The sequence below is a fragment of the Diabrotica virgifera genome, chromosome 4, assembly GCF_917563875.1.
Source record: "Diabrotica virgifera virgifera chromosome 4, PGI_DIABVI_V3a".
Lineage (NCBI taxonomy): Eukaryota > Metazoa > Arthropoda > Insecta > Coleoptera > Chrysomelidae > Diabrotica > Diabrotica virgifera.
Genome location: NC_065446.1, coordinates 247,262,901 through 247,288,360, shown reverse-complemented (window position 1 = coordinate 247,288,360; position 25,460 = coordinate 247,262,901). Strand labels below are relative to the sequence as shown.

General features: G+C 34.1%; 3 protein-coding genes across 7 annotated transcripts in view; 2 read left to right on the top strand and 1 right to left on the bottom strand.

Annotated features, from left to right (window-relative positions):
- Positions 1 to 25,460, top strand: part of LOC114334058 (lutropin-choriogonadotropic hormone receptor-like) — a 223,094-nt gene that overhangs the window by 63,346 nt on the left and 134,288 nt on the right. For 2 of the 5 annotated variants that reach the window (XM_050649948.1, XM_050649947.1), the window contains exon 1: positions 8,695 to 8,715. The exons of 1 other annotated variant lie outside the window; for it this stretch is intronic. The gene's annotated coding sequence lies outside the window, so the exon portion shown is untranslated. Of the gene's footprint in view, positions 1 to 8,694; positions 8,716 to 25,460 lie in introns of those variants that run through there. 2 more of the 5 variants (XM_050649946.1, XM_050649944.1) reach the window with 1 other exon arrangement.
- On the bottom strand, positions 2,074 to 3,627 carry LOC126883838 (matrix metalloproteinase-18-like). The gene has a single exon (XM_050649515.1). It carries the CDS (start codon positions 3,625 to 3,627, stop codon positions 2,074 to 2,076), a length of 1,554 nt encoding a protein of 517 aa, XP_050505472.1.
- On the top strand, positions 8,860 to 12,678 carry LOC126883837 (uncharacterized). Its single transcript, XM_050649514.1, has one exon. The coding sequence runs from the start codon at positions 8,860 to 8,862 to the stop codon at positions 12,676 to 12,678; it is 3,819 nt and encodes a 1,272-aa protein (XP_050505471.1).

Sequence of the window (25,460 nt, the reverse complement as noted above, 5' to 3'; positions counted from 1 at the left end):
AGGTGTCGCTGAAAACGATATACCCTACAGCAGCCTATGAGGTATTACTAGAAATAGTATATGTCGAAGAACGTATACCATTCTTACAGTATGTCCAAACCAACAAACATCCTCAATATTATATTCTCTGATTGAGTACTACTATACATGGATCTCCCTCCAATCATACACCTGCTCTTTGCAAAGAACATATACCATTCTTACGGTGTGGTCAAACTAACAAACATCCACTATACAAATGTTTTCTGTAAATGGGTATTATTTTTATGTAAATTACTAAATACAGATGTATTGTGAGTTGCATACAATATTTTATCTACAGAAAGTCAGGTAATATTATGAAAATCACCAAATACAAATGGTATTGTGAGTTGCATACTTTATTTTATCTACGGTAAGTCGGGTAATATTGTATTTTGTAGGTTGGTAGTGTACTTCCAGTCTCGGGTTAATAATGGAAACATACTGGTATGATGTATATGTTGACATAGAAAAGGCATTTAACATAGTGTAATAAGCAGTATTATTGAAATAAAAAATACATGTACTATATTTTACCTATGACCATAAATTAATTTAGAGTGCATAGCTACAAAGACTGTTTGAAAAATGTTAGCAACGACAGTCAAGCAGTAACTAATGGTTAAAATAAGTATCTAAAAACGTTAATAAAATAATGTTACTAACTAAGCGACGGAATGTGTGTAAAGCGATGTATAAAAAATGATGTAAGCATGCAATGAATGAAAGGTAGTCAATTCGGTCGAACATAAATTTGTTGAAAAAACAAAAATATGTTCTTAACAGCAGTCACCAACGTGAAGGTACGACTACATCGACCGCCATGTTAGTAAGGATGATGGTTAGTAGGAATGAATTATTTTACATTATATGATAATATGTTTAATAATAGCAATATACGTAACTTACGTACTAAGATCAGCTCATTATTATGTAACTTGGTTTAGTAGACATCTTTTTATTGATCTGTTAGACATCTTTTACGTATTCTAATTAATGTTAAAACATCGATACTTTGGTGTTAATTCATTCGGTACTATGTTCTGTAGTATTCAAAATGAATTATTGAGGGTAAATTTGTTCGATAACTCTAGGTTATCTAATCTTAAAACTAGATTTTTTTCCGACTCCTGTTTTATGACAGGCTATCGAAAACTTAAAACAAAATCAGAGAAATTGACGTCAATAAGTGAAAACTGTAAAGGTCAAAAGGTCAACTCGTAAATAAGTTGTTATCAAACTACAGGTCAAAAAGATCAAGTTATAGTGATGATAGGGATATTTATACATTGGTTTTTAATTGTTTGGTTATCGCTAATTGTAATAAAACAAAAATCAGTATCAATCAATCATTCGATGAAGTAAGATGGAAAAAATTGAGTTGTTCAGAGGTCCAAGCGCATTCAGAAAAATTAAGCAGTTAAATGTAAATGACATACTTATTGATCAATGGATGACAAACACAAAAGTTACTTGCTATATCCTTTATGTCAGCGGAGTACCAGCATCATTTGCACTATTATCAAAACGTGACTTTGATCCACTCGGAAAACACGATGTACCAAGAGTATTAGATTACGTATACACTTTACCTAACCATCGGAGAAGAGGATATGCATGCAAACTTATACATCACATAAAGAAAAATAATGAATTCACAACATTTTGTTCCAACGATGAATCTGAACGGCTTTTTTTTAAATGTAGATGTATTAATCATGGAATAATGAATTATAATGTAATGTTTAGATATCCATAATAAATTTATATAAAATATAGACCATATTTTATTTCCTTCGCGCTTAATGAACCTTAATGTACTTTAAAATAATGGATGGTGTAGCGTACAATGACAATTCATGGATTTCCCTCCAATTATACACCTGCTCTTTACAAAGAACATATTGAATTTCTAAATCAAATGTGATTTCAAGATCGTATATATGAAACTTTCACAGTTATTAATCCCATATTAGATATCGTACAATAGAAATAAGGGATATAATAAAATGAGGATAACAAGTTTATTATTTCATATAATATATTACAAAGTTATTTATAAAAAGAGCCAACTTTATTCAGTAAATATTTCAACTGTGTAACTAAGCCATCATCTGGACAAGGAATCCCGAATAAGTTCCAATTAAATCTGCCAATTTCGATCATTTTCTTTGTAAACTCATTATATTTGTAATAAGTGCTGCCATCTAGAAAGTATAAATGACCGTCTATGTATTTAAACACTGATTTAACGGTGGTCGGTACTCCAGGAAATATGTCCTTTATAAGGCCTCTGCTAATGACTAGGTCTATTAGATCGTCATATTCGATGAATGATGTATTGTCATACCATATATATGTTTTTCCGGTGTGAGTCTGAAATACCACATTTATCTCAGCATGGGGTGGTAATACAAACAGAGGTATATCTCTTGAAATAGTTATGCTGGGAAATGATACAGAGTACATAGTGTTATTTGATGCTACAATTAAGTTCCCAGCTATATTCTGAAACACATGCGAGATATTTCTTATTTGTTTAGGTAAATAAGTACTCAAATGCTCTGGATTAATTGGTACCATGTGTCCATTTAGATCATTCTTCCACACAAATCCTTCATGTATTATATACATATGATGGTTTTTAAACTGAGGATCATATGCTAGAAAGAGAATATTGGGATATTCAATAGCACAAAAATGTGGTGTAGCTTTCGTTGATTGTTGAGGAATAATCTCGTTTGGTCTAGGACGGGATCTTGTAGTATGCACCCTCGATATATGCGACGTTGACCGTGTTGGTGCACTAGTTTGTGTAGGGATATATGCATCTGTACTTTTGCGTCCGTATAAAGCCTCTAAGCCACTAATATCATCTTGACTAATATTTCGTACTTTATTAGGGTACCATGGATACATTATAGCTGACTCATCGTTACTGTGTAATAATCCTAAACTGTGACCGATTTCATGAAGAATAACCATAAAGAGATTGGTGAAATCATAATCTGTATCATTCAAATTATAACTCCATTTTTCATCCAAGTCTAAATGTATTTCTACGCAAGTATCATTATCGATGGGAAAATAAGAATGTGCTAATTTTCCACCAGGACCATCAAACTGAATTCCACACTTTTGGTTCCCCATACAGTTGGAGCGAAAATAATGTTTTCTTTTAACTGCTGTTATAGTGATATCTGGTTTCGGAACAGGAACAGTCACTCTAGTAAAATGCAAATTTGAAGCATCTTCCCACATTTTAAAGGCTCGTTCAACTAATTGAATTATATCTTTCACATGATTCGCCTGAGGAAAATACCATCTTAGATTATGTTTATACCATTTTCCCTTAAGAGAGTAATCATTTTCGCCAGTTTGACATCGAGGTTTTTGCATTAGTGCTATGGTTTCATCGTTTAGTGTACCATCCACATATAAATTATATTGTTCTTGGAAATGTAGGAGCGTTGTATTGAAATCTGCTATAGAATTGTTATCTATATATCCATATCGTTGAAGAAACTTCATAGCATCGTCTTCGGAAAAGGCGTCTGTTGCTGCTATGAAACGCAGAAGTAGAACACATATTAAAAACACCTCCATCCTTGTTTATATTCAAAAATAGACTGATCCATAATTGTATAAGCATCAATTTATATAATCAAATAACACGTATGATAGAATACCAAAGAGGCCTTATACGTGGTATTTTCTTAAGCCAAACATCACATCATAATTCATCATTCAAAATCCTTCAATTTAAGGTGTCATATGATAAGATTCGACAATTAATGCTAATATTAAGTGGTAGGATTTCAAAGAGGCCTTATACGTAACATTTTGGTAAAACAGACACCACAACGTACTTTATCATTCAAAATAATTTAATCTGTGGTGTCACATGACAAGATTCGACAATTAATACTAATAATAAACTCACAAAAGCCTTATGCAGAACATTTTGTTAAAACAGACACCACAACGTAATTCATCATTCAAAATCCTTTAATTTGATGGGTCATACATCGATTTCCGCTTATCCGTTCAAAAGATATATGGTACAGTACCATAAAGGCCGTTGCGGTAGCTTGGTCGAACTGCAAACGCTTATTTATTGTTATTGACACTAAAACAAAACCATTGGCATAGAAAGATCGCTTATCGCAGTTTGATCTCTAGCAAATCCTAATTCGCTCAATTTTGCACCAAGTGCTCCATACAATATACCATTCGAAAGGTATTTTCATGCATATTACGAAAATCACTCACCAAGTGCGATACGATCATTATTTATGACCAAAAACATCATAAAACGAACCAACGTCAAATTCTCAATACCCTTGTACTAATTATATCGATATAAAATTTATTTATAGGATACCAAAAAGGCATTATACGTGGCATTTTGTTAAAACAGACACCACAACGTAATTCATTCTCAATACTCTTGTACTAATTATATCGATATAAAACTTATTTATAGGATATCAAAAAGGCATTATACGTGGTATTTTGTTAAAACAGACACCACAACGTAATTCATCATTCAAAATCCTTTAATTTGATGTTCATACATCGATTTCCGCTTATCCGTTCAAAAGATATATGGTATAGTACCATAAAGGCCGTTGCGGTAGCTTGGTCGAACTGCAAACGCTTATTTATTGTTATTGACACTAAAACAAAACCATTGGCATAGAAAGATCGCTTATCGCAGTTTGATCTCTAGCAAATCCTAATTCGCTCAATTTTGCACCAAGTGCTCCATACAATATACCATTCGAAAGGTATTTTCATGCATATTACGAAAATCACTCACCAAGTGCGATACGATCATTATTTATGACCAAAAACATCATAAAACGAACCAACGTCAAATTCTCAATACTCTTGTACTAATTATATCGATATAAAATTTATTTATAGGATACCAAAAAGGCATTATACGTGGCATTTTGTTAAAACAGACACCACAACGTAATTCATCATTCAAAATCCTTTAATTTGATGGGTCATACATCGATTTCCGCTTATCCGTTCAAAAGATATATGGTACAGTACCATAAAGGCCGTTGCGGTAGCTTGGTCGAACTGCAAACGCTTATTTATTGTTATTGACACTAAAACAAAACCATTGGCATAGAATGATCGCTTATCGCAGTTTAATCTCTAGCAAATCCTAATTCGCTCAATTTTGCACCAAGTGCTCCATACAATATACCATTAGAAAGGTCTAGACGCTCACGAAGAAGAAGAAAAAGAAGTTGCATTTGAAATGTGGGTGTACCGACGCAATTTTCGTATATACTAGACCGAACATGTAGCCAACGTGGAGCTAATCCACATAATCGGAAAGAAATCGTGAACACAATTTATTATCAAGGGCAAAATAGACAGTACGCAAGGGTTGGTCAGAAGAAAACATTCGAGGGTCCAAAATCTGTGGAAGTGGTTTGGATGCACATGGATGCGCATTGCGCAATGCGAATGTTTACGTTTGGTCGAACTATTCAGAAGTGCCGTACGTAAGCAACATCAGAATTTCCAAATTAATAGCCAACGTTCACAATGTACTTAAAGAAGAAATGTAAAATCAATATCAAATCCTAGTATATTTTACGAAAATATTATATAATTTGTATGAAATGAATAATCAAAGACTTAGAATTATTTTTATAGAAATATTTTAAACTGCATTTTTACAGATCAAGAAGGTCAACTCTGACGTAAATAAGTTGTTATCAAACTACATTTTTACAGGTCAAAAAGGTCAACTCTGACGTAAATAAGTTGTTATCAAACTACATTTTTACAGGTCAAAAAGATCAGTTTTATGATGCGGTTTCTACTAATAAAAACGATAAATATATTATTTTGTTCTAGAATTTTAAGCTGAGATAAGAGAGGGTATAAAATGACAGAATCTAACAAGAACATTATAGATGAGCGAAAGAAATAGTGAATTCAGTGAAGTGTGTGTGTGTATACTTTTATAAGGTAGGTGTATTTAGTAAATGTAGAGATTTCTTGTTTTCTGCAATTATTTTTAGCACATAATAACAAATTAATATAATTTTATTTCTTTTAAAGGTATTTGATTATACGGTTTATTTCTAATTTCTAATTTGATTTACAAATATTTTTTATTTCTTGTTTTTTCCGAATTGTAGATGTACCTATCCTCATATTTTTTGTTGATTTATGTTTTATTTTCAAAAATAATGCCTTTTGATGACACATGTAGCAAGTACTTCGTCTTGTTTTGTCATTTTCTTGTTATAAGACAGAAACGAGATGGGATTTGATTGCTATCTACATTAGGATAATAGTATTTTATGGTTTATTTCTTATTTCTTGTTTTTATAAATTGTATGATACATCTGTCCTTATATTTTTAAATAATTTTACGATTTATTTAAAAAAATAGTTTTTTATGCTACATTCTACCGTATTCCTTCTTTTTAACAATATACTACCAAGTATAGCTGATTCTCAGTATGACAGTAATGAATTTTTAACAGTATGAGAGTAATCGTGTTGCATTTTATTTTATAAAAATGATTTGTCAATCTTAGTGCTGCATTGGGTAAGTAATAAAAACACTATGCGTTATTTTATTATTTTTATTTAAATTCGTACTAGTACACTGTTAAAGTTGGGAATTAAAAAACTAGATGCCCTAGCTGATTTATTTTAACATTTTCACACATGGACCTAACGGCATAACGGTTAAACGATGGTGTCTCGCATTCTATGTCTGTGCGCTGTTTAAATTGTCAATTAGATTGTTCATCACTATTGCGACATTTTTTTTTTTTTAATTTTTCTTGGCATTTTCAAAGCAGCCTCGACGATGTGGTTGCTCATTTTTAAACAAAGGCTTGATGAGTTTATTAAATTTATCCGGAAATGCTTGATGTCTCAAATATTCTCTGGAATCTCTATGCATACATGTGACTTCTAATATTTTTTTATAATTAAGGCTGTCCTTTGTCGTAGTCTTGTGGATTTTTATAAAATAGTAAATTATATAGCCCACAAGTAGCTGTATACTTGTTATCGTTAATCCAAACATTTTTGGGAGTAAATTTGATTTCCTTATCGCCCATAATCCATTTATCAGTTTGCCAAACATACTGTGGATCATAAGCTCTATCAATATCTGATGAATGATACCAATATGTTTGAAGGTGTTCATCTTCTTCATCTATGCTCTCTTCGCCCTTCCGTTGCATATTTTTTAAGTAATTGTGTTGGTATCCGCTGGTCTCTTCAGTAAGCTCCTTGACACATGCACACACTAAATAATTTCATAACTGTTCTGATATCGAACAGATATATTTAGACCAGTTTGAAACCTGTTCAGACCTGTTCACCACCTGTTCAACACCTGTTCAAAGCTGATCGAGACCTGTTCAAGACCTGATCAAAGCTGATCAGACCTGTTCGAGACCTGATCGAGACCTGATCAAAGCTGATCGAGACCTGTTCAAGACCTGATCAAAGCTGATCAAGACCTGTTCGAGACCTGTTCAAGACCTGATCGAGACCTGATCAAAGCTGATCGAGACCTGTTCAAGACCTGATCAAAGCTGATCAAGACCTGTTCGAGACCTGTTCAAGACCTGATCGAGACCTGTTCAAGACCTGATCGAGACCTGATCAAAGCTGTTCGTGACCTGATCAAGACCTGTTCGAGACCTGATCAGACCTGTTCGAGACCTGATCAGACCTGATCAAAGCTGATCGAGACCTGATCGAGACCTGTTCGAGACCTGATTAAAGCTGTTCAGAGGTTGCGAGCCCTACAATGAATAAGGATTTAAAGAGACAACTTATAACTAAACGAAAAAAAAATCCGAAATAACTTGAGACAACTAAAACCTACTGATACTTTCATGTATCATCTCTCTCTTGTCGTTTCCCCATTACTGAGGATCATGATTTCTTCCAATATTCCTAACAATTCTGTTTCATTGGTCTCTATCTTCAGCTACTCTAAGAACTTCGCGGAATGAGTTTTCAGCTGAGCTGAATTCATAATTTGGTCGGACTATCTAGTTGGTAATCGTCCTCTAGATTAATATTTTCAAACTATCGTCACCTCTGCGAACCACGTGACTGATGAATTGTAGAATTCGTTGCATACATATTGTGGACAGCCTCTATTTAATGTCGAGTTGGTTTACAATGGAAACGTTTGTCCTATGAGCTGTCCAAGGTATGCGCAGCATTCTTACTCAACTCTTCGAAGGAGATCAAGCATATCTTGCTCATTTGCTGCAATAAGTGTAGTGTCATCAGCAAATCTTAAATTGGAGATTTTGCTACCAGCTACTGTTTGTTATTCCTCACTGTTTTCGGATTTTTTCGATAACGCTCTGTATTCATCGTTTGTTCCGTATCTAGTTTTATGTTTTTTCCGCGTTGAATCATAGTCATAGCTCACTAGAATCACTCATGCCATGAGCAGGGAGAAATGTAACCAAGTTCAATAAATGTCTTAAATGCAGCACTTTTACATTGATTCTTATGGAAGAACAAGCACACATTTAGACATTTGAGGGGCCTTTTGAGCATAACATAATACCATTCAGTTTTCCGTCCAACTAAAAGTATATTTAATAGTCTTCATTATGGTATTTTCTTCATTCTGTTTCAGATATTCCTAGCGTTCAGGCGTGTGGTCTGGTGAGTTTGAAATCGTTTAGACGTGCTCTGGTGAGAGATAACTTATTGATTTTTTGATACAGATTTTTGATAATTTTTGGGTTTTTCATATTTTAAAAAATTTATTATTAATCTATCTTTGAATAATAACTTTTGTGTTTAGACATGTTGGCTAAACTTATTCAGTTAATTGCATCCATCTTAGGTTTAATCAGAAATGATTATAATGATGAAAATTTAAGAAAGGGGTTGATAGAATGTAATAAGACATCCAAAAAATTAAGGGACTCTATGAGATATGCCAAGACGATTGGTGAAAAGCAGCACCTCGAAGCCCAGATGCGGCAGGTGAAAACATTAAGAAACCAACTAAAAGCCGAACAGAAGAAGGGGGCGGGACTTAACACTCGACCGGAGACTGCTTACAAAAGGGTACAATGGGATGACTCTATATCTGCATTTAATTCAAGAATTAGAACTGGAGTCATCTCAAACCTTAAACACAAGGACCCGGGTAGTTTCCTGGTAGATTGCAAAGCCCTATTCAAACGTAGAATTCATAACGCTCTTAAGCAAAATGAGGTAGTAAAGGTGAATATGGTATTTGGTGGAGAATTTCAAGTAGCCAGCGGAGATAAGGTCCTCAATGATACCAAGTATTTCACTACTTCAAACTCCCCCATCTATAGAGATACGAATATTGATGAATGGTTTGAGAAAAAAGTAGTGGAGCCCATCTCCAGAGACTTGGAAGAATTCCAAGAACGCGATTCTGGATGGGCTCTAAAGGCAGTTGTTAACCTGGGAGTCAACATTAACAAATTTACACCGCAGCTTGGCTCCTCATACATTGAACTTCCCCCTCAGATAAAAACAAAACAGGCATGCATTAATGTTAAGAACGATGACGAGGCATGCTTTGCATGGGCTATCATATCGGCATTATACCCTACAACTAAAAATGTCGATTTAATGACATCTTACCCGCACTACTCGAGCATATTAAAACTTAAAGGTATTCAGTGGCCTATGACCATCAAACAGATTCCGAATTTTGAAAAGCAGAATAATATGTCGATCAACGTATACATTTTGAAAAAGGAGAAGAAAAACTATACGACCTTCCCAACCTTCCTAACAAAGAACAAGAAAGATAAACATGTGAATCTTCTTCTTGTTCAAGATACATATGATGAGCAAGGTCCGATTAGATATCATTACGTTTGGATAAAAAATCTATCCCGTCTGCTTTCCAACCAATTAAGTAAAGATAAGGGAACAAAGTATTTCTGCGATAGTTGTTTACATTATTTTATTACTAAGGAAAAGCTAAATGTTCATAAGGCATGCTGCAAAGGGCGATCAGATGTTAACTGTGATAGGTGTTTACAAACATTTTCATCGTCTACACAGCTAGAAGCCCACACCAACGATTGTGTAAGAATAAATGAAACAGCCATCAAAATGCCAGAACAAAGTCGTAAAATGCTAAGATTTAAGAATTTCTGGAATAAGATTAAAGCCCCCTTTACCGTTTACGCAGATCTCGAAAGTGCTCTAAAACGTACAGGAGATCCTAAGAAACATCAGGAACACATTCCTGTAGCAGTTGGGTATTTCTTCAAATGTTCATATGATGATACCCTTTCGTTTTATAGCTCATATCGAGGAAAGGATTGTATGAAATGGTTCGCAGATGAACTTAATCAGCTTGCTGAGAATGTTTCTACAGTGTTTATGTGCCCATATGATATAGATATGACATCTCAGCAAGAAAGTGATTTTCATACAGCCACTCATTGCCATATCTGCGAGCAGCGCTTCTCCCTCGATGATAAGAAAGTGCGGGACCACAACGACCTCACTCCAGAACATAACTACAGAGGGGCTGCCCATGAAGGGTGTAACATTAATTATAAAGATGCTCACACTATCCCAGTGATATTTCATAACCTTAGCGGATATGACGCCCACTTCATTGTTAATGATATTGCTACACAAATCAAAGGTCCCGTAGATCTTCTTCCTATTACTAAGGAGAAATATATCTCTTTTACGAAACACCTCAATGATGCTCGAATTAAATTCCGTTTTATCGATAGTTTTCGATTTTTGGCGTCTTCTCTCGATAAGCTCTCTTCTTATTTGACCGAATATCCTAATCTCCGCTCTCAATATACTTCGCTTCCTGAGGAGAATTTTCATCTTTTAACTAAGAAAGGAATCATGCCATATGATTATATTGATTCTTTTATAAAATTTACTGAAACGTCTCTACCTCCTATTGAGTCTTTTTATAATAAACTTGACGATAAACCATGTCCCCGTCGGCATTATCGTAGAGCCCAAGATGTCTGGTCTTCATTCTCCTGTTCCACTCTCGGGGATTATGTCGATTTATACATGAAAACGGACATTCTTCTTCTTGCAGACGTCTTTGAGCAATTTCGAACCAGTTGTCTCAAAACATATAATCTTGACCCAGCTCATTACTTTACTCTTCCCGGCTTCACGTGGGATGCAATGCTTAAGCACACAAAACAGGAACTGGAGCTTTTAACAGATCCAGATATGTTTCTGTTTGTGGAGCGTGGTATTCGTGGTGGTTTGAGTCAAGTTTGCTCGAAACGCCGCGTCCACGCTAATAACAAGTATATGACATCTTACGATCCATCGAAGCCCGACTCATATCTGATGTATTTCGATGTCAATAATCAATATGGCTGGGCAATGTCTCAATTCCTTCCATATGGAGGCTTCGAATGGGTCGATGACAACATTGATGTCCTGTCCATAGCTGACGATGCTTCTGAAGGGTACTTTCTCGAGGTCGATCTGGCGTACCCCCAACATATCCACGATCGTCATAAAGATCTTCCGTTTTGCCCCCAATCATTGAACCCTAAAACTATGCTTCCCCCTAAACGACCGCGAGAGCAAACCAAATTAATGGCTACCCTTCATGATAAAGAAAGATACGTAATTCATTACAGGGCCTTGAAGCAAGCGCTAGCTCACGGATTGGTGCTCAAAAAGATTCACCGAGTCCTGAAATTTAAGCAGTCTCCTTGGTTAAAGTCATACATTGACTTGAATACAAATCTCCGGAAGGCAGCGAAAAATGAATTTGAGAAAAATCTTTTCAAACTTATGAACAATGCTGTGTTCGGCAAGACCATGGAAAATGTACGCAAGCGCGTTGATATTAAATTGCTTACTGAATGGGAGGGTCGTTACGGAGCTGAAGCTCGAATAAGCAGTCCATTGTTTAAGAATGTTACTATTTTTAACGAAAATTTGGTAGCTGTCGAGATGCGTAGAGCGGAAATATGGTTAGATAAACCAATATATGTGGGCATGAGTATACTGGATTTGGCTAAAACTACGATATACGATTTTCACTATGGGTATTTAAATAGAAGGTTTGGTGAGAACTTTACGACCTGCTATACAGATACCGATAGTGTGATCGTGGAGATACGGGAAAAAGATCCCTATGAGGCTATGAAAACAGACTGTCATCGGCACTTTGACACGTCTGACTATCCTAAAGACAATATTTATGGCATTCCCCAGGTTAACAAGAAGGTGTTGGGTATGATGAAGGATGAGAATAATGGCTGCATTATGACTGACTACATAGGGCTCCGATCTAAATTATACACGATAAAAGTAGCTATCACAGATAATGACATCAAAAAACTGAAGGGGAAGTTGATAGATCAGGAGTATGAGGACGATGAGATTGAAATACTTATTAAAAATTATGGTGTGACAAAGAAGGCGAAGGGGGTTAAGAAATCTGTTGTAAACACTAAAATTACCTTCGAAGACTACGTCGAGTGTTTAGATAACTTTACAACTCGTAATATATTATATGAAATAATAAACTTGTTATCCTCATTTTATTATATCCCTTATTTCTATTGTACGATATCTAATATGGGATTAATAACTGTGACAGTTTCATATATACGATCTTGAAATCGCATTTGATTTAGAAATTCAATATGTTCTTTGTAAAGAGCAGGTGTATAATTGAAGGGAAATCCATGAATTGTCATTGTACGCTACACCATCCATTATTTTAAAGTACATTAAGGTTCATTTAGCGTGAAAGAAATAAAACATGGTATATATTTTATATAAATTTATTATGGATATCTAAACATTACATTATAATTCATTAATCCATGATTAATACATTTACATTTTAAAAAAAGCCGTTCAGATTCATCGTTGGAGCAAAATATTGTGAATTCATTATTTTTCTTTATGTGATGTATAAGTTTGCATGCATATCCTCTTCTCCGATGGTTAGGTAAAGTGTATACGTAATCTAATACTCTTGGTACATCGTGTTTTCCGAGTGGATCAAAGTCACGTTTTGATAATAGTACAAATGATGCTTGTACTCCGCTGACATAAAGGATATAGCAAGTAACTTTTGTGTTTGTCATCCATTGATCAATAAGTATGTCATTTACATTTAACTGCTTAATTTTTCTGAATGCGCTTGGACCTCTGAACAACTCAATTTTTTCCATCTTACTTCATCGAATGATTGATTGATACTGATTTTTGCTTTATTAAAATTAGCTATAACCAAACAATTAAAAACCAATGTATAAATATCTATAACTTGATCTTTTTGACCTGTAGTTTGATAACAACTTATTTACGAGTTGACCTTTTGACCTTTACAGTTTTCACTTATTGACGTCAATTTCCCCGATTTAGTTTTAAGTCTTCGATAGCCTGTCATAAAACAGGAGTCGGAAAAATATCTAGTTTTAAGATTAGATAACCTAGAGTTATCGAACAAATTTACCCTCAATAATTCATTTTGAATACTACAGAACATAGTACCGAATGAATTAACACCAAAGTATCGATGTTTTAACATTAATTAGAATACGTAAAAGATGTCAAACAGATCAATAAAAAGATGTCTACTAAACCAAGTTACATAATAATGAGCTGATCTTAGTACGTAAGTTACGTATATTGCTATTATTAAACATATTATCATATAATGTAAAATAATTCATTCCTACTAACCATCATCCTTACTAACATGGCGGTCGATGTAGTCGTACCTTCACGTTGGTGACTGCTGTTAAGAACATATTTTTGTTTTTTCAACAAATTTATGTTCGACCGAATTGACTACCTTTCATTCATTGCATGCTTACATCATTTTTATACATCGCTTTACACACATTCCGTCGCTTAGTTAGTAACATTATTTTATTAACGTTTTTAGATACTTATTTTAACCATTAGTTACTGCTTGACTCTCGTTGCTACCATTTTTTCAAACAGTCTTTGTAGCTATGCACTCTAAATTAATTTATGGTCATAGGTAAATATAGTACATGTATTTTTTATTTCAATAATACTGCTTATTACACTATGTTAAATGCCTTTTCTATGTCAACATATACATCATACCAGTATGTTTCCATTATTAACCCGAGACTGGAAGTACACTACCAACCTACAAAATACAATATTACCCGACTTACCGTAGATAAAATAAAGTATGCAACTCACAATACCATTTGTATTTGGTGATTTTCATAATATTACCTGACTTTCTGTAGATAAAATATTGTATGCAACTCACAATACATCTGTATTCAGTAATTTTTATAAAATAATACCCATTTATAGAAAAGACTTGTATAGTGGATGTTTGTTAGTTTGACCACACCGTAAGAATGGTATAGGTTCTTTGTAAAGAGCAGGTGTATGATTGGAGGGAGATCCATGTATAGTAGTACTCAAGCAGAGAAGATAATATTGAGGATATTTGTTGGTTTGGACATACTGTAAGAATGGTATACGTTCTTCGACATATACTATTTCTAGTAATACCTCATAGGCTGCTGCACGGTATATCGTTTTCAGCTGTATCTTTTATGAATTGTTTTGAGCGACAGAGAGAGAGAGAGAGAGAGAGAGAGAGAGAATAGGCTGAAGGAGTGTCTTTTACGCTGACATATAGGTGCTAGATGGCTTGGACATACTTACAAGTTGTAGCCGGCGGGCATGAGAAGTCGGTTTGTTTGATAAAACGAAAGAACTCTAATAGACGAAATCTAATCTCACATTTTTTTGACACATTAAAATAGGTCCAATAGCAATGAAGATACGATATAGTGCTGTTTTGGTACTGTTGTCATGTTTGTTTTTTTCTATTGGCGTATCTCCATGCATTCTATTTCTCTTACACTAAAATCAGATCAATAGCAACGGAGATACTAAATAGTGCCGTTTTGGTGATGACTATGTGTGTTTTTTTTGTCTCAACATATTCATTACCCCTCTTGTTTCGTTTAACGTTCTAATCATTAAAATCAGATCAATAACAACGGAGATATGTAGTAATGCCATTTTGGCAACATCTTTGCGTTTGTTTTTTATTTTATTGTATTCGCTACCCCCTCCAGTTTTCAACCATACCTCACACTTCACGATCCTACGAGCCGTCTCGCCTCCACTACAAATCGAGACAAAAACGAGCAGAATGAACCTTAGCGATTTTATTCGTTTTCCCATAAGAAATAACATGGGGCGCCTCCACCAAATAGCCAGAACTCTCCTAGCTCTTTTACTTAGGTCAATAGTATAAAAATGTTCTTAAATCATCTTGGAGGAGATTACTAACTCAGTGAGCTTTATTAGTGGACTGTTTAGCATAGGGTGAATTTAAAATAGAATAAAAAAAATAACAGTAGAAAAACCAGACCTTAAAGTAAATTGTAATAAAAATATTTCCTACCTTGTCATTTCTCGTTGCACAAGCTGGAGCAGGCCTGCTATTTTTCGTACTGCTATTGCTGAGTAGTATAAAGTATAAATCACTCGCGAGGACTATATTGAGTTTCTATACACTTTTCGGAATGATTGTAAGTGACTGTTAACCAAGAGAGTTGGTTGGCGAATTGTCTTTTTAAAATGAGGCGAGTAGGCAGGTAATTACATACAAAAAACTTTAAGGTTTTTACTTGAAAATAATGATAAAAATTAATACATACTCACTGAATTAGGTATTGGCCTACTCGTATATACGGGGTGTCCCATAATATTGAAAAGAAAATGAATTAAAATATTCTTTACAAAAACAAGAAAATTAAAAATTGTTATTCCTACTTATGTGGACGAACCACAACCGCCCACCACAATACGCAGTATTGTTACGGCTCAAAAGGCAAAGGACATAATTTTACTATAGAGCGTTTATATATACCACTATTAGTTTTCACTGTGGCCACTCTAACTATACCATCAGATCCAGGATGAACCTCAATTATACGGCCCAAAGGCCATTGTAGCGGGGGAATATTATTTTGGCGGATTACCACTAAGGTACCTAGTTGGACGTTTGGAGACGGAGAATTCCATTTAGCCCTTTGATGAAGAGTTTGGAGGTACTCCTTAGACCACCGTTCCCAAATCTGTTGGTGCAACTTATTTAATAATTGCCAACGATTCAACCGATTGTGCGGAACATCGAGCAACGTTTCTTCGGGCGGAGCACTCAAAGGCTCCATGGTCAAAAAATGTCCTGGAGTTAACGCACTAAGATCGTTTGGGTCTGAACTTAACGGGCATATTGGCCTCGAATTCATGATGGCCTCAATTTGAGAAAAAATAGTATATAACTCTTCAAAAGTTAGTACTTGTTCTCCAATTGTGCGAATTAAATGACCCTTTACCGTCTTAATATTAGATTCCCATAAACCTCCAAAGTGTGGAGAAGAAGGGGGAATGAGATGCCATTGAATAGATTCATGAGAAGCAGCTTGTGATGCCAATCTGTTAAGTTCTGCTCTGGCTCCAACAAAGTTAGTGCCATTGTCACTATAAACATGTTGACATCGGCCTCTACGACTGACAAATCGCTTAAACGCAGCTAAAAACGCGTCAGTGGATAAATCAGATACGAGCTCTAAATGAAGAGCTTTTGTTGAGAAACAAATAAAAAGCGACAAATACGCTTTAAGAGTTTGAGACTTTCGAAGTTTGGAAGCTCTTATAGGAAAAGGGCCCGCAAAATCAACTCCAACATTACTGAAAGGTTTTAGTTGAGATATTCGAGCTAGCGGTAGATTTCCCATTAACGGAACTGGGGACAAAGGATTCACCTTAAAACATTTAATACATTTAGACAGTACTCTACGAACGGCTCGTTTGGAAGATATAATCCAAAAACGCTGAGAAATTAGGTATTGAACAGTTTGAAGCCCGGCGTGTAGATATTGCAGATGAGTAGATTCAATAATCATATCAGTTAATTTACAACTGTTAGGAAGTAATGCCGGAAATTTGCGATCATACGAAATGGGCGCATTAGCTAGGCGACTACCTACACGGAGAATTCCCTTTGCATCGATAAAAGGTGAAAGCTTTCTTAAATTTTTTGGAAGCAGCTGTTTATCTTGGATAAAATTTATTAAAGTATTAAAAAAGATCTGCTGTGTTCGTTTAACAAAAACCAGTAAGGAGTTATGTTGCTCCAATAAACTTAAACAACCTATTTCCAGATTACCATATCGGTTTTTGGTTACATAATGGAAAAAACGAATAATGTAACACAAACATCGAACACACCTATTTAAAGACGAATGACGATCCAATAAAATATCTAAAAAATTATTGGGAATTTCAGCAATCAATGCGACAGTCCGCACTTCCAAATTTACATTAGTAGACTCCTTTGAATTAAGTTCAAAGAACGTTAGCGGATCAGATTGTAAGAAGGTTGGCCCCGCCCACCATTTGGAACAGTTAATTAACTCAGAGGGTAAGCAACCCCTTGAACCAATGTCAGCAGGATTTTCTTCAGAAGGAACATAGCGCCAACATGAAGAAGTTACTCGTTCCTGCACATAAGCTACTCTATTGCTCACAAAAGTTTTCCACTGATGAGGGGAAGATTGTAACCAACGTAATGTAACATCAGAATCAGAATAACAGTATATTTCCTTGATTTCTACTTTATCTTTAATAACAGAAGAAACAAAGGAGACTAGTCGAGCCACTAAAACCGCAGCAGACAATTCTAATCTGGGAATAGTAAGTCCCTTATTAATGGGTGCGACCTTAGATTTAGCTATAACAAAAGAAACAAAAGGTTGGCCTGAAGGTGATAAGCATCGAAAGTACAAGACAGCGCAGTAACCTTTCTCGCTAGCGTCACCAAAACAGTGAACTTCTAAGCGTAAAATATCGTCAATTAATAAACGACGAGGTAAATTTAATTTACTCAAATATGCTACATCATCAATGTATTTTTTCCACAAACGGATAATTTCTTTTGATGGAGCATCATCCCAACCAATCTTTTGAGTCCATATTCTTTGAATAAGGTGTTTAATTAGAAATGTTATTGGAGATAAAAATCCAAGAGGATCAAATATTTTTGCTAAATTGGACAAAAGATGACGTTTTGTACAAGAAGAGTCTAAAACTTGAACTTTAAAAGCAAATGTATCCGAAGAAGCGTCCCATTCCAACCCTAATACTTTAAGTGTTTTGGACGAAATATCATCATTAAATGTACGAGGTTTTATTGCTAAATCTGATACAGCTAATCCTTTCAATAAATCGGGTACATTACTGGACCATTTTTTCAACTCAAAACCTCCTTTGGCAAGTAAGGCAATAAGTTCGTCTCTTAGTGCTAAGGCATTTTCGAAACTAGGACAGGAAGAAATGATATCATCAACGTAGGTTCCAGTTTTAAGTGCCTCGGCTGCTAGAGGAAACGAATCCCCGTCATCATTAGCCAACTGATGTAGACATCTAATAGCAAGATAAGGAGAACAAGAGAGACCATAAACAACTCTGTTGATACGAAGATCTCGAACAGGTTCAGAATTATTAGAACGCCAAAGTACTCTTTGATAATCTGTTTGAGTAGGATTAATTAAAATTTGCCTATACATTTTAGAAATATCGGCCGTAATTACATAACCATGCAATCGAAAATTAATCAAAATTGTACAGATGTCAGTCTGAAGCTTAGGACCAGTGAATAATTTGTCATTGAGGGAGGGTTGATTTGGAAGATGCCCGGAACCATTAAAAACGACCCTTAATTTACTTGTTAGACTTTCAGGTCTTAAAACACAATGATGCGATAAATAGTAAACATAAGGTGAATCGAAGTTATTCAATGGGACAGGTTCCATGTGACCGAGCTCAACAAATTCCTTCATAAAGGTGCGGTATTGGTCATAAAGTTCAGGAGATTTTTGAAGCCTTCTTTCTAATGAATAAAACCTACTAAGAGCAAGTGATCTAATATTAGGAAAGACAGGATTTTCTTCCTTAAAAGGTAGATCTACTACAAAGCGTCCTGATTGTTCACGCTTATAAGTATTCATAAACATATTTTCCACTTTAGCGTCATCAGGAGCTAAGCAAAAAACTTCAGGGACTGCTTCTAATTCCCAGAATTTCTTTATTTGCTGATCCAAAGAAACCGTATCTTCAACTTGGCAAAATAAAGAAGTAAGAGTAGGTGCCTTTGAAATATTTACTTTTCCCATAAGCACATAGCCAAATATAGTATTAATTGCATCAGGTTGATCTTGATTGCCGTAAATACGTCCATCCAAAAGAATTGTAGAGAATACATCAGCTCCTAAAAGAATGTCGATGGATCCTCTACGAAAGAAGTTATCATCTGCTAACTTTAAATTAGCAATATGGGGCCAAGTATTAACTTCTAAATTACATAAAGGCTGATCCTCACATATTTTTGTCAAGACTAACGCATCGGTTGTCAAAATAGGAGAAGATTTACGTACTGGTTTAAAAGAAATGGTAACCCCACCTAAATTAGTGGTCGACTGCATAGAACCTAATCCTTGGATGTTAGCTGAAGTTTTCATGGGACGTAAACCTAAACGCCTAAGGGTCTTTTGACAGATGAAGGACGTCATGCTTCCCGAATCTAACAGACACCTAACAGGTTGGTAGTTACCGTGACAATCAAGCACCTCAATACATGCAGTGGAAAGCAAAGTACTTTTATCAGCGGAAGAAAAACACACAGAAACGGATGATCCAGTCGTTGAATTTAAAGTGGATGCCGCCGAATCTTGAACATTCTCTTCTTTCTTAGAAGAGGAGAAGCAAAGGAGTGTATGATGTTTTTTATGGCACGAGTGACAAGTCCATGTAGATTTGCATAGGCTAGAACGATGTGATCCAAGACAGTTAATACACATCTTGTTCTTTTTTATTAATTGAAATCGATCTACAGGAGATTTTGCCAAAAAAACGGAGCATTTATAAATGGCATGGGTATCATTAGTTTTACAGATAGAACATTTTGGTTCAGGTTCTGTTTGAGCAAGCAATGATGTAGATTTGGAAGAATTAGGTTTTTTAGAAAAGTTAGATTTTGGTTTAGTGTGAAAATCAATATTATCTAAAGCGAGACAACTTTGATTTAAAAAATCAATCAGTTTTTTATAGCTTGGGATGGTTGAATTATTATGAAAAAGCTCAAAACGTGTTACTAAAGAAACAGTTAATCGTTTTAAAATCATTTGAACAAGTATAAAATCCCAATGTACTGTGGGTAGTCCTAGCTTATTTAGAGATGCCACATTTTTCGAAAATGTATCTAACAACTTGCGTAGTTCTTTTGGATCTTCTGAAGTCAGTTGTGGTGAACTTTCAAGGTTATTCCATAAATTGGCAGCGATTACCCTAACATTATTAAACCTTTCACAAAGCAGATCATAGGCAATTGGATAATTGTTTGCTGTGATGTCAATATGATCCACAGCATCGCGCGCTGCACCCTTTAAACACGATAGTAACAAATTAAATTTGTCAATTGGTTGTAAGTAAGTAAGAGTATGAACGCGAGCATCAAACTGATCTATAAAACTTCTAAATTCAGTTATTTTTCCACTGAAAGATGGCAATTCCGGTTTCGGTAAATTAAAATAATTTATAGATAAAGGATTTTGAGACTGTGAAGTTGATGTAGTTTGCTGACTTGATGTTGAAGATTTTCTAAAGGCTTGCACGTATGTTAATTTAATTTTATAATATAATTTGTCAAAATTACTACGGCAACCATCTTCGACTTTAAATAGCGCGTCCTCATTATCTTGCTCAGAAACTAACATAATTATTTTATTATGAAGATCATAAAAATTGTCACGAATTTTTTCCAATCCTTCATACATAACTTCCAAAACCGGGTAAAAATTCTTATCGTCAGCAGCTACCTTTAAAGCAACAGCATGAATTTCAGTCATTTGTTGCACTTCAACTTGTCTTAAAGATTGATATTTTTTAATTTTATCTGCCATTTTGTAAATTTAAATGTAGAAATAATAAATTTAGAAAAATATGAAATTAGCGTTAGGAAATAAAATAGGTTCACCACACGAAAATTAATAAAATACAACCGAACTTTGTGCTAATAAAATAGAAAACTATGTCCTCTGCTATTTGAATATTTATAGACAAAAAATAATTATAAAACATAAACCCTTTAAATAAAAATTACTGTGTAAAATAAACACACAGTTTCATCTATAATAGAGTCAACCTGTATAATAATTATTATAACAAAATTTGTCTATTGGCCGACGTTGACAATTTAATAATAATTACTTTTACATTAATGTGTTCCTTTTTTACTTAAAAAACAACATTAACTGAGGTATAGGTACCACTAACGATCGGCACAAACAAAAAACCAATGTACTAATTGATACGTGATTTTAATTTTGTAAAGAATATTTTATCGCCTTATGTTAAAGAATAACAAAAAATAAAGTCAAAGGAAATGCGGTTAAATAACCTGAATTTGATTCTGATCTTTGTAAATTAGCAAAGTATGACAATAAAATCAAACAATTCAGGTTTAAAAGAAACTTTCCCCGACTATATTACCCTCTTAGAAAAATGAAAAATGCAAGAAAAAAATATAGAAAATGGATCTATCAGGCTCGTAACGGATCAATAAATCATCTTGGAGGAGATTACTAACTCAGTGAGCTTTATTAGTGGACTGTTTAGCATAGGGTGAATTTAAAATAGAATAAAAAAAATAACAGTAGAAAAACCAGACCTTAAAGTAAATTGTAATAAAAATATTTCCTACCTTGTCATTTCTCGTTGCACAAGCTGGAGCAGGCCTGCTATTTTTCGTACTGCTATTGCTGAGTAGTATAAAGTATAAATCACTCGCGAGGACTATATTGAGTTTCTATACACTTTTCGGAATGATTGTAAGTGACTGTTAACCAAGAGAGTTGGTTAGCGAATTGTCTTTTTAAAATGAGGCGAGTAGGCAGGTAATTACATACAAAAAACTTTAAGGTTTTTACTTGAAAATAATGATAAAAATTAATACATACTCACTGAATTAGGTATTGGCCTACTCGTATATACGGGGTGTCCCATAATATTGAAAAGAAAATGAATTAAAATATTCTTTACAAAAACAAGAAAATTAAAAATTGTTATTCCTACTTATGTGGACGAACCAGTTCTTCTTCCATAAACTGTCAGAAGTCTTACTGTAACCTCATAATTTTCTGACTTATAGTGTTGCAAAAAAAAAATGAATTTGGGATAAACAAATTAAATACCTTTTAAACTATTTGACCAATTGCTTTGAAATTTAGGGTATGACTTAAGCACCAGACGTCTCAGCAATTCGTGTAATAAGAAGGTTCTAAGTTAATTTTTACGTAAGTTATGAATATTTATAAAAACTCAAAATTTATGATTTATTTTGCAATTTTCTAAGCAACCAATAAGGATAGACATATTCAGCGAGCGCCATATTGAAATTTTTTAGACGATCTATGAGTTTCTTACTCTCAACTTTGTTTAAAATGCTTAACTCTTTGGTTATAGACGAAAAAAGCGAAAATTTACCGTTTTTTGACCTTTATTTGTTTATAACTATGTACAGGGTGAGGCAGATAACTGGCCTATTAGAAATATCTCAAGAACTAAAGGCAACAGAATCATGAAAATTGGAATAAAGGGGTTTTGAAGGATGATCTATTAAATGAAAATATTTTCATCTCTTTGCAACTTCCGGTTATACCGGAAGTTGCTTATAACTTCGTTTTTTTAAATGGGACACCCTGTATATTTTTACATTTTTGGATTCTCTTCGATGTCTTATTTCTTAAAATATAAGGTTTTGTAATATTATACAGGGTATTTTAAAAGATAATTACGTTTTTTTATTAATTTCGTAGCAATATTCACACCCTGTAGAATTGTAGTAGTTTGACATCTAAAACTCTACTTACGTTCAAATGATTTTTAATATACTCTACTATTGTTAAGAATCATTAGTATAGCTAAATTTTTAATTTTAGTATACAGGGTTGGTCGAAACTCGGAATGAGTATTTTCTGAGTTTTCTTAAATGGAACACCCTGTATTTTTGTATTGTAGTGAAATGATATTTTATAGTACTTTTTTATTTCTTAAGCATTCCCTATACCTAACTGCTTTAGTTTGTGGGTTATTGGTGATTCAAGCTAAACATTAATTGCAACAAAAAATACGTAAAATTTTATTAGGTTGGCCGTGAAAATACTCAATCCCAAATAATTTTTCAGAAATAAATACATATTAATCCAGACTGGTCCTTAAAATTACCAATAATGGTTTAGATATCGAAATACCTACTTAGTTAAGATTGTTGGTGCGATTAAAAATTAAGCACAAATTAAAGCAGTTAGGTATAGGGAATGCTTAAGAAATAAAAAAGTACCATAAAATATCATTTCATTACAGTACTAAAATACAGGGTGTGCCATTTAAGAAAACTCAGAAAATACTCATTCCGAGTTTCGACCAACCCTGTATACTAAAATTAAAAATTTAGCTATACTAATGATTCTTAACAATAGTAGAGTATATTAAAAATCATTTGAACGTAAGTAGAGTTTTAGATGTCAAACTACTACAATTCTACAGGGTGTTAATTTTGCTATGAAATTAATAAAAAAACGTAATTATCTTTTAAAATACCCTGTATAATATTACAAAACCTCATATTTTAAGAAAGAAGACATCGAAAAGAATCCAAAAATGTAAAAATATACAGGATGTCCCATTTAAAAAAACAAAGTTATAAGCAACTTCCGGTATAACCGGAAGTTGCAAAGAGATGAAAATATTTTCATTTAATAGATCATCCTTCAAAACCCCTTTATTCCAATTTTCATGATTCTGTTGCCTTTAGTTCTCGAGATATTTCTAATAGGCCAGTTATCTGCCTCACCCTATATATCATCATAATCGGCTGCAGGAAACATAAAGGTTATTAATATAGATGTCCATACAACTCAAAAAATTTGGTTTCGGCCTGGAGGGGGATGTGTCACGAGAAAAATCTTATTTCTCTGGACTACAGGAGGGGGATGTGTCTCGAGAAAAATCTTATTTCTCTGTACTAAAATAGAATCTAAACTGAATATAAAATGTGAAACAAAATGCATCATACATGATTTATGAACAATTTTAAACCATCTAAACAAACGCCTAATCAGTGGCGACGCGTGACTTTTTCTAAAGTGTTACCAAAACCAGATGCAAAAAATCTTATTTAACAAAATGACGATATGGCTAAATGTATATAAGTACATATAGCTTCAATAATATCATTTTGTATATCACTTGAAACTCTCGAAAAAACAGTGGATGTTTCTAGATGTTGGCAAAATTTTTTATCTTTTTTGGCAATTAATGTTAACAATTCCCTGTAATTGCCTCAATTGTCAGAGCCGTCGCCCCAAAATGACCACGAAACGCTAATTCTTTTTTGACCAAAAAACATACGGTAAGGGAGACCGGGGCAGCACGGGATACTTAAGAAAGGAAAAATCATTGAAAGAAAACTAAACTGTGTATTCAAAAATAACAAAGTCAGACAGGATCACTTGTTATTAAACTTCATATAACTTACGTTATTTATAATTAAAATTGCTAAGTTATTTGGTTATAAAGAACTTAACTTATCAGTGCGAAATTCCCATTTTGCCCCGGTTACGGGGCAAAACGAGAAATGCTATGGGGCAAGATGGGAATGTATTTTAGTCAGGCTGGCAAAGTCTATAAATATGAGCACCTTCGTCTTCATCCCCAAAACCTGCCCAGGTATTATGAGCCCATCCGTGGCAGACACTACACACTACCCATCCTTTAGTTGACTGCAAATATAAGTATCCACAGTAGATGCAACCACAATCTTTATCATCTTCTGATGAGTCAGTGTCCATCTCGTTTTCTTTTTTAGTTTTCTTTGATTTTTTTATTAGTTTCAGTTTTAGTCAGATTCTTCTTAAAAAGTTTAAATGCTGTAAAGTAGTGGCAATTTGGGAGAGCGGGGCAAGATGGGATAATATCACGTCTTGCCCCGACCGTTTTGCCCAAACAGACATCATTTCAAATAAAATTGGTAATTTCTAACGTAAAAGATATAAAACGGTTCACAGCACGCAATGTTAAAATCCAGTAACATATCTATCATACTCGTATTTGAATGAAAAACGTGGTAAAACTTGATTACTCATCTTATTTATAGCACTTTTATAAATATCACCAAAATTTTTAACAAAACAAAAGAAAACGGATTTTATGTCTGTAAAGTAGCACACTACATGACTAGAAGTTTCTTTCTAATGACTAAAGTGAATCAACCCACGTTCGTTCGAATGGTGGTATTGCCGATATTATGACGACTATAAGTT